Source organism: Elephas maximus, chromosome 1, assembly GCF_024166365.1.
Source record: "Elephas maximus indicus isolate mEleMax1 chromosome 1, mEleMax1 primary haplotype, whole genome shotgun sequence".
Classification (NCBI taxonomy): Eukaryota; Metazoa; Chordata; class Mammalia; order Proboscidea; family Elephantidae; genus Elephas; species Elephas maximus.
In genome coordinates, this window is record NC_064819.1 from 234237805 (window position 1) to 234255793 (window position 17989).

At 41.4% G+C, this 17989-nt stretch overlaps 2 protein-coding genes across 6 annotated transcripts in view; both read right to left on the reverse strand.

Moving 5' to 3' along the window:
- Positions 1-17989, reverse strand: part of PRKN (parkin RBR E3 ubiquitin protein ligase) — a 1645966-nt gene that overhangs the window by 978884 nt on the left and 649093 nt on the right. The window lies entirely within an intron of this gene.
- On the reverse strand, positions 1222-17521 carry LOC126057368 (Y-box-binding protein 1-like). Its single transcript, XM_049852881.1, is given in 4 exon segments — positions 1222-2048; positions 2083-2400; positions 2403-2572; positions 17445-17521. Coding segments are annotated over 4 exon segments (1152 nt in total). The 3' UTR covers positions 1222-1461.

Sequence of the window (17989 nt, forward strand, 5' to 3'; positions counted from 1 at the left end):
ACCAGGCATGATGTTCTTCTCCAGGGATAGGTCACACCTGAAAACACGGCCAAAGTATGTGAGATAAAGTCTCACCATCCTTGCTTCTAAGGAGCATTCTGGTTGTTTGTTCTTTTGGCAGTCCGTGGTATATTCAATATTCTTCCTCAACACCATAATTCAAATGCATCAATTCTTCTTTGGTGTTCCTTATTCACTGTCCACCATTCTCATGCATATGAAGCAACTGAAAATACCATGGCTTGGGTCAGGTGAACCTTAGCCTTCAAGGTGACATCTTCGCTCTTCAACACTTTAAAGAGGCCTTTTGCATCAGATTTACCCAATGCAATGCATCTTCTGATTTCTTGACTGCTGCTTCCATGACTGTTGATTGTGGAGCCAAGTAAAATGAAATCCTTGAAAATTTCAATCTTTTCTCCATTTATCATGATGTTTCTTATTTGGTTTGGTCATGAGGACTCTTGTTTCCTTTATGTTGCGGTGTAATCCATACTGAAGGCTGTGGTCTTTGATCTTCATCAGTAAGTGTTTCAAGTCCTCTTCACTTAGTAAGAATATCATCTGCATTTTGCAGGTTGTTAATGAGTCTTCCTCCAATCCTGATGACACGTTCTTCTTCATATAGTCCAGCTTCTCGGATTGTTTGCTCAGCATACGGATTGAATAACTATGGTGAAAGGACACAACCCTGACGCACACCTTTCCTAATATTAAAACACACAGTATCCCCTTGTTCTGTTCAAACAACTGCCTCTTGGTGTGCGAACAGGATCCTCATGAGTACAATTAACTGTTCTGGAATTCCCATTCTTCGCAGTGTTATCCATAGTTTGTTACGATCCACACAGTCAAATAAATGCCTTAGCATAGTTAATAAAACACAGGTAAACATCTTTCTGGTATCCCCTCCTTTCAACCAGGATCCATCTCACATCATTCCTCGTTCTATTTCCCCTTCTGAATCTGGCTTGAATTTTTGGCAGCTCCCTGTTGGTATATTGCTACAACCATTTTTTAATTATCTTCAGCAAAATTTTACTTCATGTGATTTTTTTTTCAATTATTTAAGACCTTTATTAACAGGTGCTTGCAGTTTGTTGACCGTTTTGAAAAAAATCAAGTTGTAAACTTTTACTACAAATTAAAAATGAGGTTCTTAAAAATCTCAACTTGACCAGATAGGAAACAATTTAAAAACCCTTAAAGGTGTATTGAGAAAAACCAGGCTTTTTAAAAAACACATTTGTCATTACCAAAAAGAGACGTCTTTAGGTAAAAATAATAAAAACTCCATGCTGCATAGATAATGCAGATAGTTCTAGTAATCTGGTCAATGGGCAAAAAGCAAGCACTTAAGGTCTTCAGCTCCAATCTTTTGCTCATTTTTTATTGCTGGAATTTCATATCCTTCTTGTTGGATGACTAAACCGGATGATGGTAGAGATGGTACGCCGGCGTTTACTCAGCCCCGTCCTGCTCAGCCTCGGGAGCGGACAAATTCTCAGCTGGTGGATCGGCTACTCTTGTCTCTTTGCCATCTTGCGGTTTAGGGTTTTCTGGGTGTCCGCATCGGTAGTTGAAGTTGCGGCGGTACCGACGTTGAGGTGGCTGCTGATCTTGGGTCTCATCTTGATTTTCCTTATCCTCTTCATTGCCGTCCTCTCTAGGCTGTCTTTGGCGAGGAGGGGCCCTGCGAAATCGCGGTCTATAACCCCGATACATATTCTGTCTCACTGGTCTACCTTGTTCTCCTGCACCCTGGTTGTCAGCACCCTCCATCACTTCTCCCTGCACAGGAGGGTTGGAATACTGTGGTTGACGCCCATAGGGCCTCCGCATGTAGTAAGGTGGGAACCGTCGCCCGCGGTAGGGCCGGCGCTGCTGGGCCTGGCCTTCGGGAGCACTCTCCGACCCAGCGTTCTTTTCCCCACTCTCACTATTCTGGTAATTCTGCTGGTGACTTCGTGGACGACCCCTACGACGTGGATAACGTCTATAATGGTTACGGTCTGCTGCATATTTACTGCCTTGCACTGGAACTCCACGGGCCTGTAACTCCACCAGGGCCTGTATCTCCACCAGGGCCTGTAACATTTGCTGCCTCCGCACCCTTTTCTCCTTCTACAACATCAAACTCCACAGTCTCTCCATCTCCTCCACTGCGAAGGTACTTCCTGGGGTTATTCTTCCTTATGGCAGTCTGGTGTACAAATACGTCTTCCTTGGTGTCATTCCTGTTGATGAAACCATACCCGTTTCTTACATTGAACCATTTTACTGTTCCCCAAACCTTCGTGGCGATGACCCTCTTGTCCCAGCCCAATGTGAGGCAGCCCGGGCCGCCGCTCCCTGCGCCGCTGCCCGAGGTGCCGGCCTTGGTGTCACTGCTGAGGGCGGGGGCGGCTGCTGGGCCTCGGCCTCGCTGCTGGCGGTTGCGGTGATGGTGACGGGGCCCGGCTGCGGCAGCTGCGGCTCCTCCCGGGGTGAGATGGTAACTAGGCCGGCAGCAGCGGTGGGGCTGCTCAGGGCTCTCTGGGGTCCGCTCTCCGCTCCCGCTCCCGATCGAACTCTTCATGTGATGTTCAAGTTATTGTTCGATAGTTTCCACAATCTATAGGATCACCTTTTTTTGAAATAGGCACAAATATGGATCTCTTCCAGCCTGTTGGTCAGGTAGCTGTCTTCCAAATTTCTTGGCATAGAAGAGTGAGCACTTCCAGTGTTGCATCCATTTGTTGAAGAATCTCAATTGGTATTCCGTTAATTCCTGGTGCCTTGTTTTTTGTCAATGCCTTCAGTGCAGACTGGACTTCTTCCTTAGTATCATTAGTTCTTGATCATATACTACCTCCTGAAATGGTTGAACATTGACCAACTCTTTTTGGTACAGTGACTCTGTATATTCCATCCATCTTTTTTGATTGCTTCCTTTGTTGTTTAATGTATTTGATTGCCAGGTCCTTCTTTCCAGTCTGGCTTAGTCTGGAAGGCCCACTAAAACCCGTCCATCGTTGGTGACTCTGCTGGTATTCGAAATGCCAGTGGCATAGCTTCCAAAATCACAACAACACGCAATCCACCAAAGTACGACAAATTGACAGACTCGTGATGGACTTTGCACATAGTAGTTGGCATTTATCTTATGGCACTGTCATATTTTCCTTCATATTACCCTAACTTATTATTTTCCCATCTTTCAGTTTTAAATTCCTTGAAGGCAGGTACTGTATCCTAACCTACATCATTCTTCCTTACAGCACTTATCACAGCACTTTGCACGTAGTGGAAACAAGCAAAGTACTTCACACAAACAGGAAAAATGAAATTGACTTTATTGAATGGACATTTTCATCAAGTTCATGTACTCTCCCTAGGAATATGATCACAATTTAAACTAGAAAACTAATTAAATTATAATCACTGGCTATACAACAGGAATCTAAGGATGCTATGAATAGTCCTTATATGGGTAAACGGATGTTGTAAGAACACTCTTATATTCAGGTTCCAGTGAGAGAGGTGAATGGTTCCTGTTATGGACTGAACTGTATCCTCCAAAATACAAGTTGAAATTCTAACCCCTATATCTATAAAGATAACTGTGTCTGGAAATAGGGATTTTTCTTTTATGTTTTTTTTTCTTTTTTAATGTTTATGGGGTCATGCCAGTGCAGGGTGGATCCTAAACCTAATCACCTCTGAGCTACAACAAGACCAGAATAGATGCAGACACACACATGGGGGAAGACAGATCCCGTGTGAGGATCACCTATAAGCCAAGGATTACCAAGGAGCTCCTAGGAGCTCCTGGGATGACTAACAAGGAAGGAAGGACTGCCTCCTATAGCCATGTCATGAACTTGGACTTCTTGCCTCCTGAACTGTGAGGAAATAAATGTTTGTTTTTGAAAAGCACCCACTAGGTAACTGAGACAGTTCCCTAAAATCCAGTAAGACTTGCATGTCTTCCTCTTCACATGGCATCATCTTGTAGTTGAAAATAGCAACATAAGATTATAGGTTCCACAACTTGTGGTAAGAATGCACTCAGGGTTTAGATCCTTCAGAAGAAATCACGTAGCCCTCATTTGGCATCGTCTCTGACAGTGGCTATACCTGCTCCTGTCTGCACCTTTACTGTGTTTATTTGAGCACTCAGGGGCTTACTAACAAGAACCACAAGTAATAATGGCATGATAAATTAGATTAACCCAAAGTAGCTTATTATTGTTAAGAAAAAGCCATCTCTAGGAAACTAGCCTCAATTATTCTGGTACAATCCACTACAACAGATGTTCCCAATGCCCCAGAAGTTCCAAAATCAGGATATTTAACTTTTTATCCATTTTGCTAACTCTGTTACAAAGCCCTTTCGATTTTAAGGAGTGGCTAACTGTGTATATGCGTGTGAATACAATTGTCAGGTAAAATACAGTGTACCCAGTTAAACTGAATTTCAGGTGAACAGCAAGGGATATTTTTTTGTATTTCTGTTGTTGTTAGGTTATGTCAAGTCAATTTTAGACTCACAGTGACCTCATGTGACAGGGTAGGAATGCCCCATAGGGTTTCTAGGCTCTCCTCTTTACAGGAGCAGATCTCCAGGTCTTTTCTTCCACAGAACTGCTGGATGGATTTGGACCATTGATTTTTCAGTTAGCAGCCTACAAGTATATCCCAAATATTGCATCATATTAACAACATTATCTGAAATTCAAAGTTAACTGAAGTCCTGTATTTTTATTTGCTCAGTCTTAAGAACCAATATCCGAATCTCTGTAAACCTTCTATTACAACTATGGCTTATACATTGTGGCTGTTCTGTGGATGTTACATAATGTTGATGGTTAAGACTATGTAAGAGTCATATCACATATTCTTAATGCTTTCAATAGTAGTAGCAATTAACACCAAAAAGATGTTAATGAAATGATAGCTAACTACAGGGAAATGGGCTTTTCGGAGCACTGGAAAACTAGAGATTGTTTAAGAACATCTGGACAGTGACTCAGCTTTTCCCAGTGGACCTTCTTGGTTCAGTTCAACAATCGGGGAAGCCCGATATCTGTAAATATTTTCTTGTATTAATCGAAAGTATAATACAGAGGTGGCGAACCAGAATTAAACTTTCCAAACCTAGCAAGGCTTCACATCGAGCAGGGAGTACCAAGAAAAGCAGTGAAGCCCTATCCGTGTACTTCTGTCACCTGCTTCGTTTCCAATAATGTTTTATGTTCCTGGTTATCTAAATAAGGAATTTAATATAATAATGTTAAAGTATTATGGTCTCCACCTCCCAATCTGAAACTCAAAAATATGCACCGTCACTTCTTGAACATTTACTAAGTGAGGGGCACCAAGTTGTTAGGAGCTTTATATTTCTTGACCGTACCTATGCTAACAATGACACCACTGGTAGATTCTATTTCTTCCCCGTGATAAAATTGAGAAAATAAATGCTTTAGAAAAACAAAAATCACATACACTGTTGAAGGAGTGTCCACTTCCAGCCAAGTTGGAGTAACAACAACAACAAAAAAAATTATCCTCCAGCCTTAAGCAACTAAAAGATGGACAATATTCATAAAACAATGGCTCCCAAGATGCTGAACCAGGCAATGAAGAACAGTGATCCTTGAAAGTCAGAAAACAGAGCAAGGGATGCAGTGATAGCCCTTGTTCACTGCGTGCTACACAACTGAGTTCAGCATGCTTTTCTGAACATGCTAATCTATCAGTTCACTAGAAAAGAATACGTGTGTGTGCATGTGTGTGTAAGTATGTGTGTCTATGTGTGTATGTGCCACATTAGAATGAAAAAATAAAAAAAAAGGCATAAGGCATCTCACTGTCCTAAATCTTAGAAACTATCCTTTAAGATAGTGCTTCCCATCAAGCAGAGGGAACAAAAAGGACTGGGTTAAGGAAGAGGCCCCCCTGAGTAGAAGGCAGTGTCAGCATCGTGCCAGCAAACAGGCCACAGGTAGTCCTACCCAAGTCAAGGTAGAGAAAGGATACATTGCTGGAACACTCGATCCTTTCTAGAGCTCTAAGGACAAGGCTGTATGAGAGTCCTCTAGCTGGGATCAAGCACCTCTGTAACAAAGCCCACAAGTCTGTCCACAAAGGCCCGGGATGGCTAGTCCATGGGTCACTCATCCATGGGACACTCTAGGGATCCCTGGGGCACCTGGATTACAGCACAGTCCTCTGAAAGATGTGCAGAAGACAGCCCATCATGAGACAGCCCATCATGAGACGCGCTGTCCACAGCAATACATACCCTGGAAAGGCAGGGGGCGCTAAAGATCTTCATCTAATGAGGTGGAATCGCATCCTCTCAAAGGCATTCCAGGACCTTTGATTAAGTAGACAGAAAATTTTAGTAGAAATTCACTAATTCAACAAGTGTAACTGGAAAATAATTTGGAATGCATTAACTGTGTAAGATATTTCTACCTTTTATACAATATCACTAAACTTGCAAACATACATGCAACAAACATGTATACAATAAATTCCCCTAAATGCTTACCAACCATTTCAGTCAAGAAGCTTTTCTCAGAATCACCGTTCCTCTGACATGTTACTATTTCTTTTATAGCCTATCATTCCATAGAGTGAACGCCTACTTAAAATGTCTGGACTTTGCAGACAAGTCTGCCAGTGCCTCTGATTCCCTGGGTATGCCACGCTAATTTCCATATGGACGAGGCTTTCTATTTAAAAAAAAAAAACATAGTAATTGCATTTTCCCCATAAAGGATGCTGTTAGCCTCTATTTCTCATTAATCAAATGCAACTTGTCACACAGCCCTGAAGTGTTTTCCTAATAATTATGGCTTCTAATCAGTGTCACGTGCTGTTTCATTGTAGCAAAAAACGACACTCTTAAAACCCATAAATATCAGGAGATATAAAGAGGGGGAAAAAACGATGACATGTGCTATGACTTCCAGTCAGAGAAGAACAGAAACAAAAAAGAACAAAGTGGCTCATGCCATCCACAGATGAGCAATGAACGCACGCAGCATTCAGGGGGATGTATCTGACTCTATGGGCACAACCAGGAAGCCATTCTTTCAAAAAATAGTTTTAAGCCAAACAATTACCCACCAAAGGATCACAACCCACTGCGCTGACCTGGGCAGCCCCATGGACCTGTGGATGCCTCCATAATGCCAAGTTCAGTCCCGTAGGGCTGCCAATGGAGAACAAGGCTGGGACAGATGGAGCGGCCTGCTCACCATATCCACCTTCTGCAGCAATCCTGCCACAGCTCAGGGGGCCAGCCCATCTCCTCACCGGCACCCACAGATCAGGAGTGGGGCTCCATGTGCGTTCCCTCCATAGCTACAGGCCTTCCAGCCCAATGAAACCAACCCCACTGCCCTGGAAGAACAGCCCTTCTCAGTAGCTGATGAACAGTTAAGAACGCACACATGTGAAGGTAAAATAAACATGTGGGCAGGGAGGATTTATGAGGAAGGACATTTTGAGATGAGTAGGTTACAAGAGATGGAGAAAGCATGCCCATGTAGAAACGGATGAGACATTTACGGAGTGTGGGGCACCAGCTTCTGAAAAGCTAGGTCAAATCAAGTAGAAGTGTAGTAGCTGGAATTTTTAAATCACCAAGTGAATTTGGTATTTAGTATTTATCAGAAAAGTTTCTGAGTGGCCAGTTGTACTTTTTATGTGTAGATTGTGAGTATTAGGTGTGGGAATGCCTTAATCTCTTTGTTATTCCCTATTTTGTTATACAAAATAAGGAATAAAAATGCACCACCATTTGGAACTGGGAAATTATATTTACCTTGAAATACTTATTACAATGGCATATGGCAGAAATGTTCATGAGTTATAGAACAATGGCGGGCTATGTGCCACCTAATGTTTTCTACCAAGTTTCCTAGGACATTGGATGGATGGTTGTACTAGAAAAATGGTAATATTAATTTTCATGCATAATATTACAAACTATTTCCCACGCAGTAGGCACCTCTTCTGGGAATTTCAGATCTTTATGCCAAAGATCCCAAAAAATGTAATGAAAGGTACCATGTCAAAGCCAAAATAGTCATATTTACCATGTCTTTTTGTGGAATGGCATTATTTTGAATATAAAACCCAAATCCAGATGCCAGAAATAAACCTATAAATATATGGCCATTTGATTTTCAAGGAAGGCACCAAAGCCATCTAAATGGGAAACAAAAAAGACAAAAAAAAAAAAACACTACATATCCATATAGGTATCCATACTCAAACTATAAATCTTCTAGAAGAAAACATTTGCTATAGATTGAATTGTGTCCCCCCAAAATGTGTACAAATCTGGCTAGGCCATGATTCCCAGCATTGTGTGATTGTCTGCCATTTTGTCATTTGATGTGATTTTCCTAGGTGTTGTAAATTATACCCCTATGATGTTAATGTTTTTGTTTTATGATGTTAATGAGGTAGGTTTAGCTGCAGTTATGTTAATGAAGCAGGACTCAATTAGAAGATTAGGTAGTGTTTTAAGTCAATCTCTTTTGAGATATAAAAGAGAGAAGTGAGCAGAGACGGAGGGACCTTATGCCACCAAGAAAGTAGTGCCAGGAGAAGAATATGTCCTTTGGACCTAGGGTCCCTGTGCTGAGAAGCTTCTAGTCCACACAAAGGTTGATGACTAGGACCTTTCTCCAGAGCTGACAGACAGAGAAAGCCTTCTCCTGGAGCTGACGCCTTGAATTTGGACTTCTAGCCTACTTGACCGTGAAAGAATAAGCTTCTGTTTGCTGAAGCCCTCTACTTGCAGTATTTCTGTTGTGGCAGCACTATGTAACTAATAGCATCGTTGTTGTTAGTCACCTTCAAGTTGATTCTGACTCATGGTGGCCCCATGTGTGCAGAGTAGAACTGTGCTCCCGCTGTGACCTTCCAGAAGGAGACTGCCAAGCCTGTCTCCCGAGGAATCTCTTGGTGCATTTGAACTGTCAGCCTTTCGGCTGGTAGTCAAGTGCCTAACCATCTGCACCATCCAATGACTACGGAAGAAAACGTAGGAGACTACTTTATGACTTGGGATTAGAAGTTTCTTGGACATGCCAGAGAAAGCAATAGTCATTAAAATTAACAAATTCAAAATTTAAAACTTCTGCTCATCAAAAGATAATGTTAAAAAAATGAATAAAGAACCCATAGACTGTGAGCAAAATAGTCACAAAACATACATCTGACAAAAATACTGGTATCTTATATACATACGCACATATTATGTATATACACATTAGTGATATTTTGGAAAGATAAATCTTTGAAAATGAACCTAATTTAAAAGTGACCAAAAGATGTGAACATATACATCACAAAACAAAGGATATGAATTGCCACTGAACACATGAGAAAGTGCTTAATATTAGTCATGAGATAAATTCAAATGAGACACAGCTACACACCAACCAGAATTAAGGAGTAACACCAGAGGCTGTGGAGTAAATGCAACGCTCCTCTGATGGTTGGTGGGAATGTCAAATGACACAGGTTCTTTAAAAAGACACCTGGCCTTTGTTATAAAATTGCACACACAACTACCCTATGCCCTAGAAATTCCACTACTAGGTATTTACCCAAGAGAAAGGAAAAAAAAAAAAAAAAATTCTGTCCAGAAACTACTGATATAAAAGATGTGTAAGCAGCTCTATTCATAATAGTCAAAAACTGGAAACAGCAACAGGAGAACTGAATACTACGCAGCAATAAAAAGACATGAGTTACTGATACCCACAGCAACATAGATAACTGCCAAACATTCTGCTGAGTGAAAGAAGCCCTGTACCAAAAGGTATGGACTATATGACTCTGTGACCTAAAGATCTAGCATAGGTAAAGATAATCTATAGTGGGAAAATACCAGAAGACTCTCTGCCATCTCTGGACAGAGGGTCAGGGACAGCCAGGCAGGGCCATGAAGGAAAGGCCTGGGGGTCTGCGGAGCTCTGTATCTTGAGAGGGGCTTGGGTCATATAGGTGTACGCTTTTGCTAAAACTCACAGCATTTCAATTGTGTACAAAATACATCTTTAAAAAAGGAACTAAAAACAAGTATTGAATTCTAGGTAATGGTTTCCATGCTGAAGTATTTAAAGATGAAGTTACCGATGTCTTTAACTTACCTTAAAATACATCAAAAATAAAAGTTACTTTAATATGCAAAAAAAGGACATGACACTTGCTAAAGTAGAGGGTCATCGAAAAAGAGGAAGACCCTCAACAAGACAGACTGACACAGTGGCTGCAATGATGGGGTCAGGCATAACAACGATTGTTAGGATGGTGCACAGGACCAGGAACTGACTCAAAGGCACCTAACAACTACAATATAAATATATGTGTGTATATATATACACACACACACGCACACACATTTGGTGGCAGAAGGTGGCTTACTACTTCTTCTTCCCTCTGCCATATGACCTCCCTGTACTTGTTTCTTAGACAATCCTGTGTCCTTTCTTCAAAGGGAACAGGAACAGCCTTCCTTTTCTGAAAGTGAATTATATGGTGTGTTAGACTTCACATCAGCTATGTCAACAATTTCCACACCCCAGGACAGGGACTGAGAGCCTATTAAATTTCCAACTTTTTCTTGAAGCCTTGTCTCTATTCACCTTGACTACAATTAATTTCTTTTTCTGTTTTTAGTTGGCCCATCTTCACCTTCTCAAAATAAGACAGAAGGTTACTAAGGATAGAAGTGTCCATTCTAAACTAAAGAATCTGGTCACTTTGTTAATGTCATCACAGGTCATAAAACCAAGTTTCAGGTTCAGACCTGCGTATGTGATTTGCAAAAGCCTTCAAAGTGACCACATACGCAGATGCAGAGCACGGTTCTCATCGTCTACTTTCCTTGGAGTAGTTTAATAAATGAAAAAAGTTAAGGAATAAAAGATCACCTTATAATTAGTTTTACATTGTTAGCATTTTCAACAGTGAATATCGACTATCTCTTCTTGGGAAATCTCTCTTCTTGGAGATCAATTAATATGGACCTTCTCTGACCTTGAATTTGCCTTCTGTAATGTGCTCCTACTGAAATGGAAACAACATCAACGTTAATAACGTCAGCCACTTTCTGTTTTAATGAAGTAACTTAGAATTCATAGGAAACAGCCATCTTTCACTGCAACCATACCCAGAACAGCTCTGTGTGCGAGAAGGGACGGGTGAAAACTCCCTCTCTCTTTAATAGGTCAGTTTCTGTCTTGTATGGTTATAGCTAATACGACTGTATGCTACTTTCCGGAGCTTCATGCCTGTACTAGCCATGTGCTGCATTCCATCTGCTATCCACTGCACTGGAGTGATCCAGCAAACGAGACCTAAGGCGCAGGGCACGAGGCTGGACTCAGAGTACCTCCAGCATGTAGAAGAGCCCTGGATACTGCTCAGGAGAGGCAAGGGCTGGATTCTAGTGGTCCTGATGGCAAGGAGCAGCTAGATCTTACTTCAATGCTGCTGACGTTAGCTGCCATCGAGTCAGCCCCCGACTTGTGGCGACCCCCTTCACGACAGAATTAAACCTGACTTCAGTTAGAAAGGGAGCACAGTTTAGAATTGATATTAATAAAAGACTTGTTAAAAAAAAAAAAAAAAGAGAGAGCAAGGAGCTACTTACAAATCAAACCTCAAGAACATAAATATAAAAACCCAATAAATCTCTCACATAATCATCTTGCTCTTAAAAAAGAGAACTATGCAAACCTACAGATATGAATTAAGAAAACTAAAAATGCAAGGAAGATGCTTAACACGATATCAAAGGAACGTACATAAAATGCAAGGAAGATGCTTAACACGATATCAAAGGAACGTACTTAGATGCTATGAAAATAGTAGCGAAGGAGTGTGCATCAACGTGAACGAGGGGAGTCATCTGCTTCTGTAACCGGCAGGAGCAGAAAGGTTATTGCAGCCTCCTTAGCATGGAAAGCCAGACCAAGTGTGAAGGGAGAACCTCAGTGCGAACAGCTAAGTATAACCTAGGAATCCCATCTCCTGGATGCTGGAGAGCTCCTCACAAGAAGTTTCAGAATTATTTTTTTTTAAAAAAAGGTTTCAAAGAGTATAAAATGGAGGAAGAGAGTAGTGGGGCACCATCACGGCTGAGGTGAGGTGACGGTGCTCTCTGGAACAAGGAAGGGAGCTGGTGGCCTTCGTGGCTTCTCTCCCTGGTATTTACAGCAGAGATTCACAGTTTCCTAACCTGAACTCTACAGCGGACAGGTGGGAAGTGCTTGCTCCCAGCGCACTCTGTACCAAGGCTTCCCTAACTAGATCAACTGCTGGGCTAAATGTGCATCCATCATTTAGGGCAGAATGGCAATCAGTCAAGAGCGGAAAAGGTAAGGGAAAAATTGGCATGCTGTTGACCACGACGTACAACACTCTCAATAAAAATGGCCACTGCCCAAAAGAATCGGTTGGCACAAATATTCATCTTGTTTATTACAAGATTGTAGAGAAAGACCAGGGAATTAAAGCACGAGGCATCACCTGTGACAAGACTGCTAAACATCTGACAAAGAATAACCAGGTGGGGCAACGGCAGCATAGCTTTACAAAGAAAAGTAGAATCCTCTACGAAGAAGTAGAGTTACTGATGAGTTAACAGGACTCTTTATTAATGATATTATTCATTCATTTATTCAACCAATATTTATCAAGTACCTTGTATTGCTGGCAATGTCAAGGTGCAAGGAGTTGTCCTTATTACCAGCCAATGAGTCAGCCCCCAACTCATGGCAACCCTGTGCACAACGGAACAAATGCTGCCTGATCTTGTGCCATCCTCATGGTCTCTTTCAGATCAAGTGTTGGTATCCACAGGGTTTTTATTAGCTGATTTTCAGGAGAATGCCAGACCTTTCTTCCTAGTCTCTCTTAGTCTAAAAGCTCTGCTGAAAGCCGTTCAGCATTATAATAACATGCAAGCCTCCAGTGACAGACAGGTGGTGGCTACCCATGAGGTGCAGTGGCCAGGAATGGAACCCGGGTCTCCCACATGGAAAGTGAGAATTCTACTACTGCCCCTGGTGCGAGGGTACAGCTGTGAATTGTAAACAAAGTCTCTACTGTAAAGGAATTTATATTCTAGAAGGAAGCAACAGATAACTCCAAGTAATTGACCAGATAATTTCAGCTAGTGATAACTGAAACAAAATATAAAAATATGTTAAGAAGCAACTGAAGGAGATACTTTAAAACAGGAGAACAGGAAAGGTTTCTCTGAGTAAGTGACATGAAATTTGCTAACAAATCACCACCCCCATCAGCTGCTGGCTGGATTCTGCCTCGGAGAGACCCCATGTGTGTTAGACCCAAACCTCCAACCTTCTGGTTAACGGCTGAGTGCATTACCAATTTGTACCACTCAGGGACTCCAACAGATTGACAAGAAGGTGTTTTCCATTCAAAGATCTGAGAGAAAACTTTCTAGGCAGAGGCAAAGGGCACAGATCCTGAGGAGAGACTGAGCTTGCAAGCTTACAGAAAGAAGGCCATGTGAGGCTGGCACACAGTGAGCCAAGGAAGAACTGATACAAGATTGATTCATCCAACATAGATCTTCAGCATCTACCAAGGGTCAGGCAGTGTTCTAGGTAGTGGAGATACAGAAGCAAGCGACACGGACAAAATCCTTCCTCATGTCAATCTGACTCTCCAGTGGAATCTCTGGGGAGATAGAGAAGAAGTCAAGGGCTGGATCACATAGGTTGAGGCTTGGAGGCCACAATGAGAGTTTGACGACTTTGCAGACTGTGGCACTCTTTCAGCTGCATGCCACGTCCCTTAGCAGATCTGATTCTCTCACAGCTATCATGGACAAATCAAGACATGCTGTGAAGTTAAGAAAGTCACAGATGAATATTAAGGACATAAAGACAGATGAGATCTACCTAGACTCTGAGGCTGGCCAAGGGTTTGGGCTGGATGGAATCCATTCTTAATGAGGCAATCACCCTGTTCCTTGTTGATTCTGCTCATTAGCTGGTTTAATTTTTCATGATCTTACTATGAATATTTGCATGAGAATCAGAATGTATTTAAAGCAGGAGCAGTAATAATTTTTTTCATTTCAGGTAGGAGCATTAAACGAAAAATTCATTCTTTCACTAATTCAAATGACATTTATTGAGATGTGTTCAAAAATGAAAGCATGTCTTTGAAGACAGAATCGCTTTAAGATGGGTGCAATCTGCTCTTGCTGTTAGTAAAACTCGGGGCCATTAGAGGAAGCTGAAGTAAAATTATAACGTGAAACAGAGAATAAAGTATTTCCATTGGAACTAACAGTAAAGTTGCATACGCTTATTTCTTTCTCTCCTTATCATTGAGAAATCAGGTATTGTCACTTGGAAAATGGCTATATAAACTATTAAGTCTTTCTAGTTGCATGGGATAATGTTTTCATGCTAGGTACAGGAGTTAGAGAATGACCAGGTACAGTCAAAGTTGGATTTTACTATCAAAATTCAAGACAGTATACTGCTTTTCTCCCTCAAGTTTTTCTGCCTAGTACCCCATTACTAGTAATTAGAAGAACTAAATTTTGAGTTTACATTGGCTATTTGAGATTTTGCTTGCCATATGCATTGCATTAGGTATAGAACTTGTCCCTGCTTTAAAAATCCAAGGGGAATTATGACATCGGCAAGGTAAACCCAGGCATTCCATCCATCATTCTAATCTGTTTCACAAAAAAAAAAAAAAAAGAAAGAAATCGAAGGAGTATTTGGGAAACAGAATGAGTGACAGAAAAATAGCAAGGGTACGTCAATAATAGTGATATTTCAGAGGTCCAGGAAGCAAGCAACTAATATGAACATTATCACTTCACGTCTCTAAATACGTTATTACTGCTCATGTCAGTGTAGATGATATAAATCTCAGGTACACTGAGAAGTAGCAGAAGGAAGTGATGTCTGTGACCAGAATGTATCATGTAGTGAAAAGTAGAAGCGCACCAGTTAAACAAGGGAAAAGGAAACCACCAGGCAAACAGTGTGTGTGCCCATATGGGCATGCCATATAAAAAGGAATCAAAGCAAAGTTGAATGAAAAGCTTAGTCTTAGCCATTATTCGGATACATAGTCCTATTTTCTTGGGCAATTCTTTTCTGACCACCCAGATTCCTAAGTCCTGTATCTGGCTGTGCTGGTTGAAAGCTTCATGAGGGTACAGAGTTACCGAGTGTTATCCAACCCGAGCTCTGCTGAGGATGTCAGCAGCCCCTCCCCCTAAGATCTGTGGTCACCTGGCAGATGGGGCTCCTTAATAACAGAATCAAGGCAGAAAAACTATTTGTCATATTTCCTTGCTTTGAATTTTTTGTTTAGAGGGAGGATTTTTTGGCACCCTGGGCTCTTAACCAAAAAGGTCAGCAGTTTGAATCCACCAGCCGCTCCTTGGAAACCCTATGAGACAGCTCTACTCTGTCCTATAGGGTCACTAGGACTCGAAATTGACTAGACGTCAACAGGTTTTTGGTTTAATTATGTGTTTGGTCTTCTTCTTGACTTGTTCCATCAGGAGTTTGGGATTATCTCATAGATTTGTGGAGTCACTGGATGATGCACATTGTTACTGCGCTTGCTGCTAACGGAAAGGTTGGAGCTGCCAATCCACCCAGCGGTGCCTTGGAAGAAAGGCCTGGCAACCTACTTTCCAAAAATCAACCACTGAGAGCTCTATGGAGCACAATTCTACTCAGGCACACATGGGGTTGCAGTGAGTTGGAACCCACTTGACAGCACCTTCTCCTCCCCCAGAAATTTGTAAAAAGAAAAGAAACATTCCTTTCACACTGCTTCCAGCTGCTGCCGAGTGAGTGCCCACCCCCCAAAGTTCTTGCCTTTCAGGCTGAGGATGAGGCCTCTGAGGAAATGGCTCTGGCCAGGGAGATGAGGTACGAGTAGAAAGTGAGGAGCCACTTATTCATCTCTTCTTACTGCTCAAAATACCCAGCATACATTTTCAACAGTTGTATTTCTCTGGCTGACGAGGTGTAAGGATCACTTTAGCTGGTGGTTTACATTTAACAACAACAAATTGGATGGTCAAAAGTAAGATCTGTTGGGCTTTGGACTTTAGCATTCATAATGATCTCCCCGCCCCCAAAGATTTCTTGATTCCCAAACTAATCATCAATGTTCCTATCCCCCATCTGTAAAATAACAAGAAGAAAGTAATGAATACAAATAAATGAAAAAAACTGCTCTTCCCATTTTGTTTATCTGATAATTCAGTGTACGGGAAAAACCTCCTTTACTCAGATTCTACAGTACAAAAAAATGTAAATTTACAAATCAGGAAGAATGCAAGCTTAAGTCAGAAACCCAGAATGAAGGCCTGGTTGTGCCTTTTTATTATTAGCTCGAGGACTTTGGGTAAATCATTTAATTTTTTTCTCTTTATCTATCTATCTATCTATCTATCTATCTATCTATCTATCTATCTATCTATCTATCTATCTATCTATCTATCTATCTATCATCTATCTATCTATCTATCTATCTATCTATCATCTATCTATCATCTATCTATCATCTATCTATCATCTATCTATCTATCTATCATCTATCATCTACCTACCTATCTAATCTATCACCTATCATCTGTCTATCTATCATCTGTCTATCTATCATCTATCATCTGTCTATCTATCATCTGTCTATCTATCTATCATCTATCCATAGATCGATCGATAGATAGATACACACACACATATGGTGGTAAATATATATGTAACAGATAATTTGCCTCTCACATTCTTCACATGTACAACTCAGTAGCATTAGTTAGTGTTACCATGTTGTTCAACTCTTCGTTGTTGTTGGTGGGTGCTGTTGAGTCTGCTCTGACTCATAGCAACTCCACGTACAACAGAAAAAAACACAGCCTGTCCTGCACCATCCTCACAGTCCTTGCTATGTTAGAGCCGTGGTTACAGCCACTGTGTCAACGCGCCTCATTAAGTGTCTTCTGCTTTACTTTACCAAGCACGATGTCCTTCCCTAGAGGCTGATCCCTCCTGATAACATGACCAAAGCATGTGAGATGAAGTCTTTCCATCCCTGCTTCTAAGGAGCATTCTGGCTGTACTTCTTCCAAGACATACTTGTTCATTCTTCTCAGCAGCCCATAGTATATACAATATTTTTTGGCCACACCATAATTTAAAGGCATCAGTTGTTCTTTGGTCTCCCTTATTCATTGTCCAGTTTTTGCACGCACATGTTTTTAGGTGCCACCGACTCGATTTCAACTCATAGCAACCCTACGTACAACAGAAGGAAACACTCCCTGGTCCTGCGCCATTCTGTGCAACTCCCCAGGTTTCACATAACAGCTGTAAGCATGAATCTACCAAATATTTGGTGTCCACCTTTACCTCTTGCTCTCAGCCTCTGGGTCCTTCTGAGGCATTTGGCATCTGGCATCCTTGGATTTCTTGACCGCAGCTACCATGGGCGTTGATTGTGGATGTAAATAAAATGAAATCCTTGACAACTTAAATCTTTTCTCCATTTATCATAACGTTGCTTATTGGTCCAGTTGTGAGGATTTTTGCTTTCTTTAGGTTGAAGTGTCATCCATACTGAAGGCTGTGGTCTTTGATCTTCATTAGTAAGTGCTTCAAGTCCTCTTCACTTTCAGCAATCAAAATTGTGTAATCTTCATGTTGCAAGCTGTTAATGAGTCTTCCTCCAATCCTGATGCTTATGCAGTCTAGCTTCTCCGATTATTTGCTCAGCATACAGATTAACCCATTGCCATTATTCATTTCCAACTGTTCCCATCACTCGTAACAGAAGCTCAGTGTCCTATAAGCAGTGAATCTCCCATTTTCCCTCCCTTTGACCCACCTCTTGTAACTACTAAAAAATTGTGGTCTTTATACACTTCCCTGCTCTAGATATTTCATATAAATGGGAT